Source organism: Mesoplodon bidens (assembly GCF_964165515.1).
Source record: "Mesoplodon bidens genome assembly, chromosome: 7".
Lineage (NCBI taxonomy): Eukaryota > Metazoa > Chordata > Mammalia > Artiodactyla > Ziphiidae > Mesoplodon > Mesoplodon bidens.
The window spans coordinates 80614575-80636876 of NC_138164.1; the positions used below are offsets into that span (position 1 = coordinate 80614575).

The 22302-nt window shown below is 35.8% G+C and overlaps 1 protein-coding gene across 2 annotated transcripts; it reads right to left on the reverse strand.

The window, feature by feature from the left end:
• Positions 1-1639: 1639 nt before the first annotated feature.
• FAM76B (family with sequence similarity 76 member B) lies at positions 1640-22020 on the reverse strand. 2 transcript variants are annotated; one of them, XM_081240319.1, is made up of 10 exons: positions 21763-22020; positions 20873-20937; positions 19949-20003; positions 18736-18891; positions 16509-16708; positions 13056-13103; positions 12786-12866; positions 12009-12144; positions 9173-9274; positions 1640-4247 (listed from the first exon to the last, which is right to left on the reverse strand). In XM_081240319.1, exons 1-10 carry the CDS (start codon positions 21847-21849, stop codon positions 4158-4160), a joined length of 1020 nt encoding a protein of 339 aa, XP_081096445.1. In that variant the 5' UTR covers positions 21850-22020; the 3' UTR covers positions 1640-4157. The 2 variants fall into 2 exon arrangements, with proteins under 2 accessions (XP_081096445.1, XP_081096444.1); XM_081240318.1 differs by having other exon boundaries at positions 12009-12141; positions 21763-22007.
• Positions 22021-22302: the final 282 nt, after the last annotated feature.

The following is a 22302-nucleotide window of genomic DNA, read 5'->3' on the forward strand; positions in this document are numbered from 1 at the left end:
TGTGTTTCTTGAAAAGTGGTGACTAGCACTACATATTCCAAATGCAAACATATCACATTAAACATGAGAGAAAGAACACTGGGCTTGAATCATCTACCATCTCCTTGTCAATTAAAAAAACAAATTCTGTGCCTTATATGTCAAGGCATAACCTTGTTGCATCTAATTGACTTTTCTCACTATCCTCAACTTCTTAGCTATGTCTGATATGACTATACACATCCCTCCTTAAAAATTCATTTGTGTGGCAAACTGGCTAGGTACAAATCACTTAAACCAAGCTACCTTAAATTCTTTTTAGAAAATGTCAGGACACTAATAAAAGTCAATACTTAAGTCATTTGCCCTTTCTTGCTCCATTTCTTTGGCTATGAAATAAAGCAGTTGGTCTTCTTAAAGTGTCAAATTATCTGGTCTTACATCACTTCCTTTTCAAAAATCTACTGGAGACTACCCAAACTGCTTTTAAAATACATCTCCAAAAACTTTCCAAGTTTATTCTTCCCCAAATGTCTTCCACTCACTGTCTCTTAAACCTCATTCTTTTTTTTTTTTTTTTTTAATTTGTATACTTCTTGGGCCAGAAGCATCAGCATTACCTGGGAGTTTTAAATGCAAATTTGGGGGCCCCATCCCAGAGCTATGGACTCAAGAAACTGGGGCTGAGGCCCAGCAACACGTGCTTAACAAGCCCCACACCCCAACTCCTGACTGACACACGCTCAAGTTTGAGAAAACAATGATATAGACTAACTTTTCCCACAATTCTGCGAATGCCCTTGCTAAAAGCTATTAGATTCTATTGCATTTTAATTAAGTTCCAGGTATTTTTTCATGTATATTGTCTCCCCAGCTAGGCTAGAAATTAAAGTCATGTCTTCAACTCTTAACCTATCCAACAATCTAGCATGGTTCTAGTCATGTTCCAACGTTTGCAAAAACCTCAACTACATATACCTTGATTCACCTATTGTTGCTCCGAAATAGCACAATAAAAATTTATATAATTTCTTTCCAGGAAAATAACTATTTCATGAGAGCAGTCTTAACAGATAGGAAAATTAAATTTGTTTGGCCTGAGTCAACTCCTTCAAATCCATCGTTTTAGAAAAATGTAGGTGAAACTTACTGTAGGCTCAATAATGGTCTCCCGAGATGTCCAAGTCCTAATCCCTGGAACATATAAATATATAAATACTATGTTACCTTACATGACAAAAGGTAGTATGCAGATGTAATTAAGGACCTGAGATAGGGAGAGTATCCTGATCATCCAGGTGTGCCCGACAATGTCCTTATAAGGGGGAACAGAGAGAGACACTATGACGAAAGAGAGATCATATGATGACAGACACAGAGACACTTGAAGATGCTGTACTTTCGGCTCTGAAGATGGAGGAGGGGGCAAAGAGCCACAGAATGCAAGGAACACAGCTCCAGAAGCTAGAAAAGGCAAGAAAACACTTACTTCCTTAGAGCCTCCAAAAGGAACCAGACCTGCCAACACCCTGACTTTAGCCCTGTGAAACTGATTTTGGACTTCTGGCCTCCAGAACTGTAAGAGAATTGATCTGTGCTATTTTAAGCCACTAAATTTGTGGTAAGTTGTTACAGCAGCAATAGGAAACCAATACAAAGCTTTTGACAAGTTTTTATTGTGAAATATTGGATTTAGAAAAAAAGTACAAAATGTCAACAGTCAGATGTGTACAGGTACAGTATTTCAATAGTCTATACATGTGAACAGCTTAACAGGTTCACTGCAGAATGCATATTTAGACCAATACAATCTAAAAAGGACTGCAATATTCACAGGCTATTAATACATAAATAACTGGAGCTAAAATGACCCTCACTGGTAAATGCTAATCGATAGCTGAAAACAGGCTAGAAAGCACAATACGGCACACCATAGTATCTCCTTACAGGTCCACATTGAGAGGATATCAGGTCATTATGTCAATACACTACAGATTCAGGACTGGGACTCAATTACTAGTTTATACAACTGCAAAATAATCAGGTTATAAAACCAGGTCATGGAATAAAGAGAGGGCATTTAATTAGGACTAAATACTGTGAAGCCCCTAAAAGGTTTTAGCCTTTACTCATTTCAATTTTTAATCTCTTACCTAAAAAACGGGGAAGGGGCATCTTTCTTTTGTAGCAGCTCCAACAAGGTTTAAGAACTATTACACAGTTTAAAACCATAATGACCACTGTGGATTGACAAACAGCTATGAAACCAGAATACAAACATTATAAATTTTAAAGAAAGGTAATGACAGTATTATGAATTTAGCAAATCCTGAAAACCTTAAAATCTGTGTTAAGGAGGCATTACCTATCATTGTTGAGAATACTAAGTTTAGGAAGATTATTGCATGAAGATTTCGTAAAAATAAACTGGTTTAATTCTTCCAAGTCTGACTGATTCAATATTTTACTATCACTTGAAAATTACCCTAGGTTATATGTTTTCAAATTGGACAAAGAATTATTTGATATCTGTTTATAATGAATCACTAAAGGAATAATCTACTGAAACATGAATCATGTTAAAAACAATTATTACAATCATCCTGTGTTCTGCGGGAAGAGGATCTTTGATAGGACACTCCTAATCAATGCTTCAAGACTGATAAATTTAATAACAGTTTACTTGAAACAAATTTACTTTGCCCATAAATTCCCAGGAGAAGGAGCCTTCTACTCTATACAGTATATCTAGCGACGCTTGACGCTTTAAAATTGAACTGAAACTCTGAACTGGCATTTACTAAGTAGGAGATCAATTCTATTACAGGCTGAAAACCACTGGATTAGAACACAATTAGTCAATAACTTCTCCTAACCTCTCCCACCCTACCTTAACCTTTTAAAGACTCTGATATAATTTTCTTATAAATAGTGCCTGAATCTTGCAGTAGATTCCAATTTATTTAAAGATAATCACAGATTGATTTAAAAGATACTTTTTTCCAGATTTGCTTTAAACTTACACATTAAGTATGGTGTACATAAATATTAACTTAGATAACCACATAGTACAGGGAAAGCAGATATATGGACCACTGCAGAAAAATTATTAATTTTTAAAAATTTTAATAAAAGAAAAATAAAACATGTAACACAAAATATGAACATGAAGCCATATGACATAAAAATAAAATTATTCTATCAGAAGTGATTTAAAATTAAATCTTTTGGGAAGTTTTTTGACATAATTCAATGAATTAAATGACCAACAGCTTCCCATATCACACAGAAACAAACCACAAAATAATCTAAAGTCTAGATGCATTAACAGTTCTTAATGCAACCTCAAACATTTTACTAGCAACTTTGATTTCCTTTTGAAATAGGCTTCTGTACATATGCATTTATATACAAACATTTATTAAACATGATTTTAAAACAAACTGTATGTACAAAAGATCAGCATTCCTATAAATAAAAACATTAGGTGGCAAAAAGGCACTTGTAAGTAAAAATCTACAGTAGTTTTTACAAAACACACACATTTACCTTGGATACTGTACAATGAACATTAATTCCTATACCAATAATGAAAATACTAGTTTACTAACTAATGGTAACGATGTAACTTTAAAAAACATATTTACATATACTCTGAAGTCCATTTAATAAAAGCACCATGATTCTCTCCTAAAGTCATGTTCATGAAAAGTAAAAACACAATTACCAAAAAACCAGTGTTCACAATTTTTCTTGTTGAAAAGTTTTTGTATTTCTAAATTGAAAACTGTTTATATGAAATTAGCATAGTGTAAAACAAAAAACAAAACAAAAAGCCCTGCTGCTCTGACTTCTGAAAACCACACCTACTCTATTATTGCATGTTGTATTTTATAAAGAGCACTACTCATGCACTCCCTTACAACTGTTTAATACTATTGCTGGCAAAAAAGTTCCTGGATATCAAATAATTAAAAAGTTGCTTCAAACCAGCTGAAGTTTTATTTGAATGTTATACAACTTAAAAAATGCTGTATATCCTTTACAAAAGTGAATAGGAAACATGCCAATCCATTTGGTGTGCAAAAATATTTTTCCACTACACAGAATTTAAGGGCTTCACAGAACTTTTTTCAAATTTTACATTTTCAGCAGAAACACTAATGAATAACCACTTCTCAAGGGGATGTTAATATGCTTCCACTTTTGTCAAACTTTTTACCCTTTGACAATGCTGCAACCTGTTTGAGTAGTTCTCTGTTTTTGGCCTGTGGAAGACAAAAACATTTATGAGTAAAAATGTTTCAAACATTAAGTTATGCTGAAGAATACTATTTCAAATATTTTACTGAAACACTAACAGAATAAATGAAAGAGTTGATATATTTAGGTTCATCTCTTTAATGTTGGATATGTAGAAGGAAAATCCTAGATTCGTTTATCAGCCCCCTTTGTAATGGCAATATTAAAGTAATTGTTGTCCAAAAATATAATTGGTTACACAAAAGGCAACTTAAAGTGAATCCCTTTAAAAGAGGTCAAAATTTTAAATAGGGGAAAAATATTTTTGTTTTATCTGAAAAACATGAAACAAAAACTATGAATATAAGTACTGTTGTATAATTAGTAAGATCAAATAACAAGTGATAATTTGAGAGGGCTATTTCCAGACAAACTCTACAAAGTCTTTCATTTTGATGTTTACCTATTTATAGAGCAAGCATAAGAGGCCCTTTTTGCAAAAATATTCAGACTTTTAATCACTTTCCCAAAGGGACTACTCTCTTAACTTAATGATAGTCAAAAGAAAACTTTTTGAAGCACCCATCACAACCACCCTTTGTGGGTTTGTTGTTGTTGTTCCTTTAATTGGCATACAGTTATTTGGTATTGGCTTTGATATAATTTGAGCAGTTACACATCATCACTGTTTTCATTTTCATGAGAGGCTGAAATTTCTTTTCAAAGATTCAAGATTTCACTTTGCCATCAATCCGAAGTGAATTTGCAAGTCATTCAAATGTTCCATCCACCACTGGCAAACACACTGTCCTCAAGCCAATGTGCTGTGACAGTCACTAGTGTTTAGTGAGGAGGAAGGTATAAATGGGGGCCTTCAGTGAATATTTTCAAATTTTGACTACATCCATCTTCCTGTGTAATCTCTTAACTGTGGCAATGTAGATAATAAAGGACCCTCCATATATACAAATATGTTAATGCACAAATGCTTTTGGAGTTTTTGAGCCGAAACAGGGAGAATGGTGACAACAGTCTGGAATCTGAGCACTGACAAAATTTCAGAAGATATCCCCTGGTTTATGTTTGAAAACCATTTTCCTTCACAGGTCTCAAGATTTTTTATTATCTACACTTTTTTAACCTCAGTGCTTTATCTTCTACTCTAATTTTAGCCTTTGTATGGCACTCTGCCTCTTCAGTATACCATCTTAAAAGCAGTTTCATAGAATATAAACTTTTCCCAGGCTTTGTACGTCCACTCCCCAACCCTTCACCAATCAAATTCTCCCTAATTAATACCCATGACCTCCAAAATGCAAATATCCTAGCTATCTTACATTTGCAAGTCAAATCATTTTTTAATGATCGACTGTATGATTAATAGCATTTCTCTATTCCATGATTATTAAATAATTAAGGGCTTCAATTTCAAATTTGGAAAATCATCAAGAATTTAAAAGGATTTTTATTTTCCCTTTAAAAAGAAATAGTTTGAGAAACTCAGATGACAAATCAGTGAGAATGCCTGGCAGTTAGTGGAAGTCAAGTGCACGCAACCATTATCAAGTGGTGTATTACTCAGCTGACCAGTCCTAGTAAACATGGTAGCTATAAGTTGTTTTCTTTTCATTGTTTGCTACATATTATTCAATATATAACTATGATAGACTCACTGGTTAAAAAAAGGAATCTTAAGAAACAGAAATTTTAAAATACAAATTAATGAAGGGCATAAAAAAAGGAAAATGTCTGCAAACTTGCCTCAAAGAGATCTCTGTCAGATTAGTAAGTTATACAAAAGTTTACACTGACACAGCAAAGCATTAAAGAGTTAATTTTCAAACTATCTTTTCTTATTTATCAAGAAAAAAACAAAAAATCGATGAGTTTATAATTTTCATATTCTAAGTATGAAATACAAGAACTCAAACCTTAGGTATTGAAAGAAGTTTTTCCTTTTAATTCTTTAGCAGCTAATTTTCAATCTGCATGTATATATTCAGTCTCCTAATCACGTCACTAGTAAATTTATTTGCTGATAAATTATGTAAGAAAAAAGCCTTTAAGAAAAATAAACAGTAAGTCAGCTGTTAAATGGGGACAAGTCCAAACCTGTCTTATTCTTATTTCGGTACATTTAAAATATATTTTATAGGGGCTTCCCTGGTGGCGCAGTGGTTGAGAGTCCGCCTGCCGATGCAGGGGACACGGGTTCATGCCCCGGTCCAGGAAGATCCCACATGCCGCGGAGCGGCTGGGCCCGTGAGCCATGGCCACTGAGCCTGCGCGTCCGGAGCCTGTGCTCCGCAACGGGAGAGGCCACAACAGTGAGAGGCCCGTGTACCGCAAAAAAAAAAAAAAAAAAAATCTATCTATATATTTTATAGTAATATTTAATATATATGCATTAAAATTTTTATACTAATATTACTTCTTTATTATGCATCATGCAAAAATCAATTATTTAAGAACTCTTAAGCAAGTTAAGCTAAAAATGTTTAGAAATGTGGCCTCAAGAAAAGAATACATGGATTACGAATCACAGATCCTGCTTTGAATCCTGGCTCTGCCACTTATCTGCTATGTAACTTGGGAGTCTATTTTCTCATATGTAAAACAGCAACTTCACCATCTACCTCAACAAGAGTTGAAAGAACTAATCAAATATACAAAACACTTAGCCTAACACAGTGGCTGGTATATGGTAGGCACTCAAATGTTAATTCCGTTTCCCCTTTTATCAACTTACCTCCTCAATGAAAGTATATTTTTTATTTGGCTTTCTTGATATTTTAGACAATTTGGTTTTTGTTTGGTTGGTTGGGATTTGTTGTGGGGTTTTTGTTTTTGGGGGTTTTTTTTTTTGGTATTTTGGACAATTTTTTTCTTGTGATGCTCAGTGCTTATTTTTCAAGTTTGGTAGTTTCAAATGTTTTGAGAGTTATTAGAGCAAGATAAATTTTCTGCTTCAGCATTCAGTTTCTTATGACAAAAAGAAAAACAGTTCACTATGTTTATTCACTTAGGTGGAGCACCTTACTAGTACATACATGGTTGCTAAAAGGGAGTGGGGTTAAAACAGGATACGTAACTGTGACAGAATGTCACCAGTAATATACAAATGATTAAGGGAAGTGGTCTGACAATAAGGATGAAGTAGAAAACCTGAGTAACCTGAGGTGGGAGTCAGTGCAGAACAGCAGAAAAGTATAGTTATATCTGAGTCAGAAGATATAGGTTTCTATGTCACTTCTGACTCTGTGACCACAGTTTCATCTGGACACCACATAACTTAAAGTTACTGTAGGGAGTAAATAAGACAGCCTATGTAAAATTATGCTGAAAATGTACACTTCTATATAATTATTAGTTATTATTAAATTATATGAAACTTCAGCTACCAACCAAGAAGAGGTAGGCTTAAGATACCCATCAGGCTAAGATGTCAAAGCGAGGTTCCCTTGTGCTTACAACTACAAAATGAAACAACGAATTGCTCTTTTGAACAGTGAGAAGTACTAAGTTTTATCGTATTTAAGTACTGCTCACAGGTTTTCTCGCATGTCATTCTGGATTTATTCATGTCTTGGCTAAATCACATTAAACCAGAGATCACCATGCAGAAGATTTTGTTTCCAGTAATCATTCAGCACTAATGACTGAATGAGTAAAATAACATAAAACTACTGCTTGCTGGTGGATGAGAAACAATAATGTATAAGAAGCCTAATATATAAAATGGGCAATCTCTTGGAACAGAGGGCAGATGGGCATTTCCATAAATCATCACTCATTCAACAAATTATTTGAATTCCTACTATGTGTCAGGTTCTACGAAAGTTTCTCTTCAGAATTCTCTGTAATAGTAAGATCAGCATTACGACTAGGCAATCTCTACCTTGAATTTCAACAGGTTCCTAAATCCACTTTACAATCTTACTCAATTTAAGCTATTTTCAAAGTATGAAGAACACAAAACCAAAAGATAGGAAATAGCAAATATCCCTTGGTATGACAATGTTTAAAAAAAAAAAAAAAAAAAGCAGGGCAATATTAATTCCTTCCTTCCCAAGCTACACTCTCCCATCAAGAGCCTAAAGTCTGTGTGCTGCCATCTTGTATGCTTTTAAGACTTAATTCTACAAATGTCAGAATGTATAAATCGATAAAACATATGATTAACTTAGTGTAGTCTGATTTCTAAATTTATGAAACCTAGGTGAAAAAAGGCTTAAATAAGGGAATAACCTAAATCTCTGTTTGATGCTCTCCATCTCTGCATTCCAGACCTCAGAAACCACCCTCCTTGTCACTGTGGTGACTCTCGGCATCACCATTCAGTTGTTTTGTATATGGACACCCTACTGAGTATCCTCTGCAGTACTCCGAGGATGGCCTACATCCTTAGAGGCTCCCTGCTGTGGATACAGCAGAACCCTATTTGGCACTTTAAAAATCACAGTACAGAGGTTAAAGTGCACTCTTTGGCCTTGCATCTCTGCATGCAGCATGAATTTCCTCCACTCGAGGTCCCGTAAATTGGTTTTGTAGCCCCACCTCTCCTCCCGTTATCTGGGAGGAAACAGGAAGAATAACTACACAATGTACTGAGGACCTTACTTTCACCTTAGTTTCATGAATCTGATTTTTAATTTTTGCTTTTCACCTGAGGATCAACTGAACATACTTCAGTGATATCCTCCTCTGAGAACCCCATTTGAACTTTAGGCAAAAGGTTTCAGAACTAATCTACTGAATCCCCTTATCAAGTGATTTCAGGCAATAACTTTTAATGGGAGCAGGATTAAAAGGTATTTTAAGTCAAAATCAAAGCTGAAAATGCTCTAGATATGCATAAAGTAGGGATACTAATACCAGTCTAAGAGAAAGAATACTATTAACCAAGTTTACCCCTCCTTGCCTAACAGTTTACATAAATAATCTCATTTACCTGGAGTTGTTCCACAGTTTCTTTGTGAGCTTTTTCCATACTGTTCATCTTTGTTCTCAAGTTTGACTCTTGGTACTGAAAGTCTGCCTTAAGTTCAGTTAACTGAAAGATTAAAGAAAAAAAAATATATAGATATATATGTATATACATGTATATATAGATATGCATATGCACAAACACATCATTGTTAAATATTTTTCACAATAAACTCACAATTCATTATAAAAGTAGAGAATGTTAACAGCAGTTTACTGAGTTTTGTAACTTATCTCGAATTTCTGTTTTGTGAAATGATGAATTCTATCTAATTTACTACTTTAACACTAATACAATTTTAATGTCAAGATAATATTGAAACATCAGTATAACTTTTGAGAAGTTGTCTTTTTTGTTTCTTTCTAAATGTGGTTTCACTGGATGCAGTTTGGCAACTGGTATGCCAACAGAAAAGCTTAATGGTTAATACCTTGGAAAATGCTTCAGTTAAAACATACTTCACATTATATATAAACAAAGTAAACAGTAAAACTGGTTTCAGGTTAAAATAATCTTTCAATGAAAAAAGAAAAAAGTTTCACACTGGGCAAGTACATAAAGGAACAGTCTTATCAACCAAAAGCTATATTGCTTTTATTTTTAAATTTATGTGCAGAATTCCATATCCAATACCACTTAAGATTTGAGGTAAAAATGGAGAACAAAGCACAGAAATACAACTAACATGGAATAAGAAAGGAAAGGGGGTTATTTTAAAATTTGGGCTAAATTAGACAACGTAAGAAAAAAGATGGTGATTTGAGGAAGGAAAAGACAGCTATATGACAATTTTTTTCATAAATATAAATGACATACATAAAGATACAAAATCTCATGACTTCATACTAAAAAATAAGTTGGTATTATATAATTTCAACATAAGAACCAGGCAGAAGAAAGCTTCTGGTTAATTTTAATTGGTTTTCATTACGTAAGCTTTAAAGGTTTGCAGGTTCTTTTCTGTAATTACCCGGTAGCCAGTAAACAAGGAAGTACACCAGAAAGAGAGAGAGGAAGTCACAGTGCCCTATATTCTGATTTTCTGAATAAAAGCTCTCACTTTTTGTCCAATTCAAAGAATAACTGAATCCTGCTTTCTACATTACAAAGGAATTCCTATTCTGAAATGTCAGTTCACATCAGATAAGCTATGATATTTTCATCACTACACTGTGAGTTGCCTCCAGATTATGAATTTCTGGAAGATAAGAATCATGTCTTATTTCACCTTTTTATCCTCATGATCTAGTACATGGCTGGCTCTAGAAGTCACTGAATAAAGTGAAATAAATTCTAGAAAATAATGTGGTTGTCTTACATTTACATTATTTTAAAAAGCTGTAAGTATGTAGCTATTTTAGGCTTACAGTTATTTTCCTCATAGTACTGGCTAATTTCCATCCCCATTAGTGTTTAAGAAAAAAGGAACACTAACAAAACAAGAAAACTTTTCACTAACTGCACTAACAGAATAGTGATACTTGAAAAAAAAGCCAAAATTCCACAATTCATTACTACGTAGTTTTGGAATCACTGCTATTTTATAGTAAACTTCCCATTTTACTCAACTTTTATCTAGGTTAGTACAGATAGACCTGTCTTTGTGTAACAGAAATGTTTCTAATATTTTGTGTGTAAAACAAACTTCCATTAAAGCTAAGTTAAAATATTCTGTTGTTAAGCTAAAAGAACCATTAAAAAATAAAATACTCGTAACTATCCTATTTTTGTCTAATGTCAATCCTAAATTTCATACATCGAATTTGCTTAAGGTAAGGTACAAATGTATTAAAATAAATTTAAATCCATTAACCATCAAGGTGTGGGAAAATGTTAACATAAAAGTTACATTTTTTACATGAAAGCCAGAAGTAAAAGCCAACTCAGACTCAAGCACTACTATGGAATCTCAGAGATAGCTACATACTACATATTCATAAACACATCTTGTTCATAATTTTAAAAGAACGTTTTTAATGTTTTCCTATTGCAATGATATGTTGGAAATAGGTCAAGCCAGACAGTCTAGGATCATAAGACAAGTACAGAAGTAGGTTCTACCCTCAAAGAAGACCAAACCCCAGTAATAGCAGCTATGAGCACTTATACAAGCCAGAAGCTGTAAGTAAACACTTTACATTCTCATTTAATCACAACCATCTTCCCATGAGATGGTGTTAATACTCTCATTTTTAAAATGAGAAAACTGAGGCCCAAACAGGTAAAATTCTGCTCAAGTGCACACAGAAAGTATTAGAACTTTTCACTAAACAGACAACATATTCGATATTCCTCTTTATCTAACTGATAAAGTCCCAATAAGTACACTTACTTCCTATCTTAGATACCTATTGTTAATCATTACCACATAGGAAATTCCCACAGCATTAATTTTCTCCACTTATTTGATCTTGATTGAAATAAATATATAATTGGTATATTAGACTATATTCAGTTACTTTCTTATACCAAAAGAATTGACATAATATTCCATTTACATCTCATTTTCAAATTAAGACATTAGATCTAATTTTAGATTACAGGCTTACTGAAAACTAATGTTCAGAAATTATTAGAATTCTAATCAGCTCTCAATTGACTCTTAGAACTAAAATTCTGAAGTACCACTTTTACATATCGTAATTAGATGGCCTACGTTCCAATTTGGGCTTCTGTGTCTTATAAGAATCATGTACCACAAACATGACCAAGTTATTGAAGAAAGTCTAACAAAATTTGCAATTATCAAGCACGAGTCAAGATGTAAACCTTACCAGGCTTCAGTGAACCATGTACTTACCTTTTTATCTTTTTCTAAAATAGTCTGGTCTCTCTGTTGTAAGAGACGTTTAAGTGACATCACTTCTTCTTTCAGTTGACTTATAAGGACAAAATTGTCTGTTCCCCCACTATCTGCTGACTGATTTATAGAGCTACTAAAAAGAAAAAAGTAAAACACAGTTAAATAAAGTAGAAGGAAAATTAGCAGGTGTTCAAATTGCATAAATTAGACAATTCCACAAACATCCTTAAGGCTAATGCAAAAAAATATGTACCTGACAGAAATGGATGCAACTGGCAAATTACCTTACTAATGGCACACATTACATACACCTGCAGAAATATAATTCAGTATTAGCTTTTAGGGGGTCAATACTTCTAGTGTAAAGCAATAGGCAGCCAATTTGTACAGTAACATCAGCAAACTTTTGGCTAATGAACTAAAACAAAGTCACTCTCAAAATACTTTAAATCTAAAAACATTTTCCAAGCAGGTCAATTTCAAATATCACAATTAGTTTTGTGTTTCACTGAAGAATAATTAAGATAATGTTCTCTATTCAGATTTTTTTCAAAACCCAAATTTATGCCCCAAATAGAACATCATTCAGTGCCACTTTCTTATTGCTAAAATTAAGTTAAAAATTTTAACTGATTATGCTCACTCTTCTCGGTGACTCAAAGAAGTCAATGTAGAAGATACATGTTCTATTCTTTTACCTAGTAATAACTGGCAATCAGCCATAACTGTTCAACTAAGTTGAATTTTCACAGCACTAAAGGAATTCATTTTTACCTATCTCCATTAGATGGCTTAGATTCCAATTTGGGCTTTTTCTTTGGAGTTTCATTCTGAATTGCTGCAGAGGATTTATGGCTGAAACCAAACATTAATAAAAATAATTAGAGTAAAAAGGGCAGAGGCATCAAATGAAAAGTTATTCTTCTTCCCCTAAAGTTTTACTGAACATCAGTTTTTTTAAAGCCTAAGTAACAAAGTTAAAGGAATATCACATCTTAAAAAATACATGTCAAAATACTTCAGAAAATATGTTAACATATTTACCTCTGTTTCCACAGTCCCTGCTCTTGTTCTGGACTCAGATTGCTGATTCTGAAAAATACACAGATGATATCTAATAACGTTTATTTAACCCATCAACATTTTAACAGCATTCTTCCCAGTGGAATCAAATGACATATGTTTATATTCTTTTGTTCTGAGAAAGGCATATTCAACTAAGTTTTCAGACTAAGCTAATATATATTGAATAAATCACATTCCAATAAGATAAATTCTAATCAAATGACTACTAGCCATCTTAAGTTGTTTAAGAAAGGTAAGATGATGGGGACTGGAGTTTCTTTTTAATCAGGACTTTCAATAATTCAATTTAATATCATATTAAGGGTTAGGGTATATGAGCATGAAAACCACCACAACAGGGTTCTATAACGACAAAGTCTGAAAATCATTCTTAGGCTACCCTTACTATTTCATACAGATGTTTTATCTTAAAGTTAAAGCCTTCCTAATAATCCTACGTAGAGATTCCTTTGGAGTAACTCAAGTTGCTCACAATAGTGTGTCAAGTTGAACCAGGAAATATCTGAGTTTTTCTTTCTTTCCTAGTTTTCCTAAGACTCTTTTCCAGAGTCTCGTCTTTCATTAGGCTGTACTCTGGAGCAGTCATGCTGAAAATACTGGGAAATCTCATAGTAACTACTGATTTTACTTTTACTTGTAATTACTACTACAGTACTACTTCTTTTCCACTATGCCGCAATACTAGTAACCACTTTATAACTCACTATGAATTGTCCATACTTTTTTTCTGTACTTTCACATCGGCCAATCCTTCATTAACCTCTAGCTTATTCATTCAACACGTGCAGAGCATCTCCTATGTACTGCACACCACGTAAACTGCTGACCCTTGAACAACATGGGGGTTTGGGGGTGCTGATCCCCTGTGCAGTTGAAAATCTGCACTTAACTTTACAGTCAGCCCTCCATATAGGAGATTCTGCATCCACAGACTCAATCAACCACAGATCATGTAGAACTGTAGTAAATATTTAGTAAAAAATAAAAAAAATCTGAGTATATAAGTGGATCTATGCAGTTCAAACCCGTTGTTGTTCAAGGGTCCACTGTATATACAATATAAGAGATGTTAAAAAGACCTGGGCTGTGTGACCTTTTGCAAGTTCTTAAAATCCCTGAGTCTCAGTTACCTCATCTGTCAAATGGATATAAAACATACCTTATAGGGAAAATGAAGATTAAATGAGTTACCTATATAAAGACACTTAGTACAGTGTTAGCATACACAAAATAGAAATATGTACGTATGTTTGTGTGTGTATATAAAATTTACTATTCTTTTAGCTGTAGAAGCTTTTTAACCATGTTCTTAAGAATCAGCTATAGGGCCTCCCTGGTGGCGCAGTGGCTGAGAGTCCGCCTGCCGATGCAGGGGATACGGGTTCGTGCCCCGGTCTGGGAGGATCCCATATGCCGCGGAGCGGCTGGGCCCGTGAGCCATGGCCGCTGGGCCTGCGCGTCCGGAGCCTGTGCTCCGCAACGGGAGAGGCCACAACAGTGAGAGGCCCGCATACCACAAAAAGAAAAAAAAAAAAAAAAAAAAAAAAAAGAATCAGCTATAAATAACAAGCTGGGGAAACAGCAGCTGTAATTCTCTCAACCTGAGTTATTCTCTACTTGTGGCAATGAACAGCAACCCTACTGAGGAATTCAGTTGCCATTTTGTTTCTTTTACAAATTTCATTAAAAGCATTAGCAAGGTATATAATCACACATGAATTAATAGAACTATCCAGACCTCAAAATGAGAAAAATCACATTAATAATGACTTAACAGAAACAGAATCTCAGTTTTCTGAGGTGGGCTATTTCTTGCATCCATATTAACCTGAGTTTCTTCCTTCCCCCATCACTATATATCACAATATGGAAGCTCTTCATAATCATCCTTATCCAATGAACTTAAGATAGGGCTCCACAAACTGGTTGCCTACTCATCAAATACAAAAGAGTATTTGCATATCTTAGATAATCAAAAGGAAAATAAAAAGTCAATCCATTCTCTTTCCCTTTACTTCTGAAACATTAATTTCAAAAGATTAAGTTACTGTCACAAAATTTGATCTTTATAAACATAATCTGAGTGTGTCCTTTCACATCATGCTAAAACAAATTTATCTGTAAAGGGCAAGGGAAAGGGACATTTCAGCTGAGTCTTAGGTCTGACAGTTATCATCATGGTAGTTATTTCCTCATATTTTTTCCTAAAGCAAGAAGCAAAAACAAGGAAGGTTTACATTCCTTTGTTCCTTGGGATACACTGATATAGAGGCCACAAGATTTCTTCAAAGTAGCCAGATTAGAAGTCATTAAGGAGTCTACCACTGTTACATCCAGAAAGCACTACAACACAGTGAGACAAATGGAAAAATTGCTAGAGAAGCAAACAATCTCAGTGCCTCAATATCAATATCTCAGTGCCCCATAATCTAATATGTGCTTGCCTATAATTCAGAATCAAGTGTTGTTAGTTAGACAGAACTACATTACATTCCACAAATACCTTCATGTGTTCTTAACTGTGGCAGGCATCAGTTTTCTGTAAATGAAACTGTTTTAACTGTCTAGAACTTTAAAAAGGCTCAGAGAAATTTGTGAAAAAAAAAAAAATTCTCCTGAAAATCAGTGTGTATCATGTCTTCTTCTCCGTTTTAATTTTTTTGTTTATTTTGCATTGTAATATTCTTGATTTGTCCATGAAGACTAAAGCTACACTTTAAAAAAACTTTACACACATAAAAGGTTAAGATACTACTACTATGTAACTTTTCTCCCTAAGGCAATTTAAAAATCAAGTAGTTGTTAATATTTGAAGAGTTCCTGTCTGTTTTTTAAAAAAGCAAAGTACCATTAGTAAAAAAGATTACTTCTCACACTTTGTGAACCTTCAAGGTTTAGAATGCTTCCATCATGGTCACAAATGACAGTGTTACAATCTGTTCTCCAAAAATACAAAATACATTTCCTAGTCACTGGTTTAAATTTGTTTTAACTAAAAAAAGTTAATAGTAACTGAGGTAAATAAAATTTTTACAAGTAAAATCCTAACAATTCTTTGAACAAAAGAATAATATTGAGGCTTTTGATAACATGAATCAATGAAGCATCAATTAACCCTGATGTACTTGTATTTTGACTTCATTATATGATCATAACTTTATATTGTAATTCTCTAAAAGTCCTATCTTTATATTTATGGTAAACAACTAAATACACTCATTATGTGTAATTCTGTACACTGAATAAAGTGGGGAACAGCCCTAGAGGCTGTCATGGTAACACACAAGAAGCTTACCATGTACAATGGAAACTAGACAAGCACATAGCTAGCATTTACAAAAAGTTAAACACCAAAATCTGGCATTAAAATGCCAGTGAGGACTTTGGAAAACACAATTTCAAAGTACTTACTTGTGATGGCTACTGCTGTGACGATGGTGATGGTGATGATGGTGGTGATGATGTTTTGAATGATGCTGGTCTTTCTCAGTAAGAGATGAAGAAGATGAATTTGAGTGTGACGATCCCAGGCTCTTCCTTTGTTCTTTTGTCTTCTGTAAAACTCTCTTGTACGATAAAGTACAGAGCCAGCATAATAACTTCCCATCAACCTTTTAAAAGAAAATACTTATATTAGATTAAATGTACGTGTAACTGGCTGTAAGTGAAACCTGGTAAGATAAACTGCTCAACTGCTGGTGTGCATGTGCGTGCTCTCTCTCACACGTACTCACACACCCCACACACACACACACACCCCCCACACACACATACACACTGTTGCAAAATGGAAGTAAAAGTAGACTTTTCTGAAACTTGGGGAAATGCTTATTTAGAGGATCATAAAATTAGAAAGGATGATATATGGACTTCCATTAGTTTTGAGGCATTTTTAAATTTGGAGAGGAAAACTTATTTTCTTATTACTAGAAAATAAGCATAACGTGATGATATACTTCAAAGAAACCTTATCTAAGCACTATCATAAATTCTTAAATTACTGTGTAACTACTAAAATGACAAAGTATTTCCCATGAAAGCAAAACTGTTAATTTATAGAAAAAATGAGACTGAATGACATAGAATCGACTCTCATTTGCAGATTCTGTATTGGCAAATTCACCACCTATTAGCAAAAATTTATCTGTCACCCCAAATCAATTTGTAGCACTTCTGTGATCATTCACCCACATGCACAGAACAGCAAAAAAATTTGTGTAGCTAGACCGCAAATGTTCCCAGATGAGGTTAACAAGGTGACGCTTTACTGCCTTTCTTCAGCTCTCATATTGTAAACAAGTATCCTTTTCACAATCTACCTACTATCACGTTTTTCACATTTGTGCTTTTTATTGGTGATTTCACTGTTAAAATGGCCCCCAAATGTAGTGCTAAAGTGATGTACAGTGTTCCTAAGCATAAGGCGGCTGTGATGTACTTTATGTGGAAAATACCCGTTAGATAAGATTCATTCAGGCATAGTTATAGTGCTGTTTGCTATGAGTTCGATTTAATCAATCAACAATATATATTAAGGTGTCTTTAAACAGAAACATACACAAAACACAACAAGATTAGGTACCGATCTACTATCTACAGGATAGTACCTATCCTGTACTGTCCGTAGGAGCAACACTTCTATTCACTAACTCAGTGTTTGCAGCAACTTTATAGAACACAACTCTCACAGATAATGAGAGGCCAGTGTCTGCGTGTCAACAGGGAGGAAAAGAGACTTCTTTCCAAAATTAAGACTAAAATTAAGTTCCTATCCTCTATTTGTTCAAATGAGAAGTGCTGGAGGAACATGTCTTACAACTAGGGTACATATATTGCTGTGGAGGAACATGGCAGAGCCCCTCAAAGAGACAGTCATCCTCCAAATCAACTGAAACTGATAGTCATCAGGAGGCCTGTGTGAATGCTCAGCAGAGAAATGTCACACACATATAGATACCTTTTAAGTCACTGTAGGTAGAGAAAAACAAACAATGGTATAAAATATGAGCCCCAAGTCAAAAGGCACATGACTAACTTTGAATCATGTGTTAAACTGCCATCAGGTATATTTCCACACCAGCAACTTCAAGTAACCAGCAAAAAGGTAAGTAGCTGAAAAGATTTAAAAGCAGTTAGTAATTCTCCCACACAAAATACTGGATAACCAAATAGTACAGAATAGCTATCACTATAGAATGTTTTTTGTTTTTTGTTTTTTGTTTTTTTTTTGCGGTACACGGGCCTCTCACCGTCGCGGCCTCTCCCGTCGCGGAGCACAGGGTCCGGACGCGCAGGCCCAGCAGCCATGGCTCACGGGCCCAGCCGCTCCGTGGCATGTGGGATCTTCCCGGACCGGGGCACGAACCCGCGTCCCCTGCCTCGGCAGGCAGACTCTCAACCACTGTGCCACCGGGGAAGCCCTAGAATGTTTTTTAAAGTATAGTAATCTCAACTGATCAACATGAATCTACATATCATGCCAGCAAGGAGAAAATGCACTGTTCCTGCACTTTCATCTAACCACCTGCTTTCAGGGACCCAAAGAATACATCAAGCTTCAGTAATATATTAAGTATAATAACTTCCAACTTGTTTGTGTTTAATTTCCAGAAGATGTCATAAAATAAATTAAACATACCTTTCTTCTTCCTTCCTCCTTCCGATCAAAAGCACATTGTTGTTTGCACTGTTCACAAGTCTGAGGTGGTCCATATTTTTTTTCTGAATTTGTGCAACGCTGACACTTGGTACCAATAAATGCTGCAATTATGTTACAGTATTGACAAGGCTTAGGCTGAAAAACAGATATATATTTTCTTTAATTGAGACATTTTAAAATACTAAAATTTTGCTGCATAAAATATACCCAGTGAACAGGACATATTTTAGGAATTAATTAAGGAAACTAATAGGCAAAAAGTTTTCTGTGAAGTATGTTGCCCTATCATAGTCAAAGACATTTATTATGTTTCTATTCATTTGCTAACATTTATTTCTAGACTCATTAAACTTTTCGTTAAACAGTTAAATAAGATCGTGAGAAATGTACTTATGACCTGCATAGTATGTTATATAATACAAAAGCTACATGTAAAGACGTTTCAATAAATGAAAACAAAGGTACACACTGACAGAAGTTTCATGTATCCAGTATTTGGGGGAGTGAACTTCTAACTTAATATCCTGTTAGCTTAATTACTATATCATTTATTCAAAATACATTTAACAACTTTTTATCATATGTAGGTATAGCTGATGCAAGAAATAGGTGAGTTTTCAACTAAAAAAAACTGGCACAAGCATATTCCACATAACTATAACAAACATACCTTGATTCTCTTTGATATTCAAAAGACAACTGAAGATTTTAGAATCCCTTAAGGCCAGAAATTTGACTAATCATGACTGTAATATACCAATAATAACTGTAATATACATATAAGAAAAGAACTTATACTAGGATAACTTCTTGACTTTTGTGACTAAATGCCTGAACTGTGCCACTATACAAAAATTGTCAGAGGTTCTGAGGAAGAGGTAAAGTACAGTTATGCAAAGTTTATAAGTAGGTTCTCTACAACCAGGAGTTTGTTTGCTATATTTGACTCTTTAAAGAATAAAATCATAACTTCCCCACTGAAATTCAATATATATAAACATGCACATAATATGACTGTTTTAAAATTTTATCTTCCCATAAGACTCTCTATAGAAAGTTTCTTTCCTGAACTATTTTGGTACTTGAAATATTTAAGAACATAGCAATACATATTTTTTAAAAGGTCCATCTTTGTGAAAACATTAATTGACCAGCAGCAATAAAATGAGATGAAAATATAAGATATACTTACGGTGCCAAATTGCTTCACATTTTGAGCACACTTCTTACAAATCGTGTTAGTTTTGCTGAAAAGGAAATTGTATATAGATGATGAAACTTATGCAGCACGATGCTGAACTAAAGCAAGCAGTCAAAGCGTTCTATTAGTAGAAGTGTACCATGTGCTTTAGTAGTACTTAAAACTTACTCTAACACAGAGTAAGAATTTTTTAAAAATGCAAATGTAAGGATCTTTTTAGGGCTGTATATTATGCAAATATGCTCCCCTTAATTAAGATAAATGTTTTCATACATTTTTATTGTGTACTTTAAAAGGAAACAAATCAAAAAATCCTACTGTTTTCTATCTAGTTCCAAAATCCTCACACTTGCCACTATTTATGCACAGCACCAGTGCCTATCTAACCTTCTACTGGGTGCTCTCCACTATTATGATGCTCACACCTACTTGTGAAGAAATTATTTGTTCTCTTAAGCTCTTGTGCATGCACTGAGGCTCTAACAGGAATCACTCCATTAAGAAATATGTGCTGTTCTTCCACTGGTAACAAGTTACTAGATCTCACCCTTGGAAGGTAGCTGTTAACACTATAGACCTTTCCTCAGGTCCATGTCAGCACTAACGTTCTGCCATTTTTTAATAGTTTAACAGTAACAGTTTATATTTGCGCTTTTCGTTAGCAAGGCTGTACATTTTCCATGCAATAATTTATTTTTTATCTCCTCAGGTATAAAGTCTAGCTGTAAAATACCCATTAATTTTTGGTCAGCATTCTCTCTCCTACCATGCAGAAAGGGCTTACAACTTAAAGCTTAGAAACTAAACCACTTTATTTAAAAAAAACTGTAACATAAATATGGGATTACAACCCTCAAGTATTCCTTAAAGACAATACTTTGTCTTTAACAATCAAAAACTGTTCAATATACAAACCTCTCTTGTTGAAATTCTGATCTGCAGTAAGTACATTTTACAATGGGATGCGCAATCCGACATTCCTGTAATAAGACAATATGTTAGTCATTATCTATCTCAAGGCCCCCAAAATTTCACGTTTCTGGTGGAAAATTATTACCCAACCTAGTCAAATGCCTAAAACATCAATAAAATCTGTCCCCCAACGTAGAAAATTGAGTGATTTATCAAATAAGTAGCCAATTACAGCATAATTCCTTAGGGAAGGCTTAGGTGTCTTTGTCTTTATTAGATGGGGGGGTACGCAACAGATAAATTAAAAAAAGCTGTCAGGGCCGATTCCAAGGATTGGTTAAATGTGAAACTACTTATTATTTTGCACCGTTGCTCACAGACAGCATCCCGGCTTTAATGGGATGGGAGGAGCTCCAAATCATAGAGCATTCTGTTCCCAAGCCAGACGCTTCGCTTTCCTGGACAGGGAAGAAGGATGCCACCAGCTTTGCGGCTTCAGGTTCCTAGCAAGAAAGTGCAAACACCGTCCTCTGCCTCCCGGTGGAAGGAGAGGACAGACTAGACAGAAAACCGAGATGAAAACATCTCCATCCCGGGGTCTCTGCGGCATAGACAGGTGGCTGCCTCACGCAGCCCCACCCCTGAGACCCCTCAACGTTGCTGGGGCCCGGCCCCATCCTGGGTCGCCTGGAAGAGGGCAGGGTTCCGTCCTCCTCTCAGGGGCTTTCCCAGCTGATGTCCAGGTCCTCGGATAACGGGGTCTCTGAGTGAGGAGGCGAGGGCTCCAAACCCCCAAGGCGCCGGCGAAGAGGGGCTGCAGTGCAGCGGGCACCCAGCTCCCTCGGGCTATGGCCGAGGAATCCCCGCCCGCCCACCACCCAGCGCCCACGGACCTTGCAAAGCTGCTGGCCCTGGGAGAGCTCCTCGAAGGGATAGCGCTGGGTGCACTTGGTGCAGGCGTACAGGGCCGAGGCCGCCATCCTGCTCCTCAGTCTCCTCCTCCACCGCCGCCCGCTCCGAGGCGGGGCCCTACCGGGAACTCGGGCGCCACCACCGTCGCCGCCGTCGCCGCCGCCGCCGCCGCCGCCGCCGCCCGGGCCGCGGGCTCCTCCTCCTCCCCCTCCCCCGCGCCCACCAGAGCCTTGACGCGAGAGCCTAAGGTACTGCAGACGCAGCCGTCTCCCTCCGCCTCCACTTCCGCCCCAGCCCACCCAGTGACGCTGTCCCAGCAGCTCCCGCTTAGGCCCCGAGAGCGGCGGAGGGAGACGAAGCGGATAGTTCGCTGCGCTTTAGTTGCGCGGCGACGGATCCGCTTCCTCCTCGGCCTCCCTTCCCCACCCCTGATTGGCTGGGGCGGCTACTGCGTCATCGGTCGCTCCGCCCAACTCCTAACCCCCGCTACGCTGGGAGCTCCCACAAAGCGAGGAAGTCGC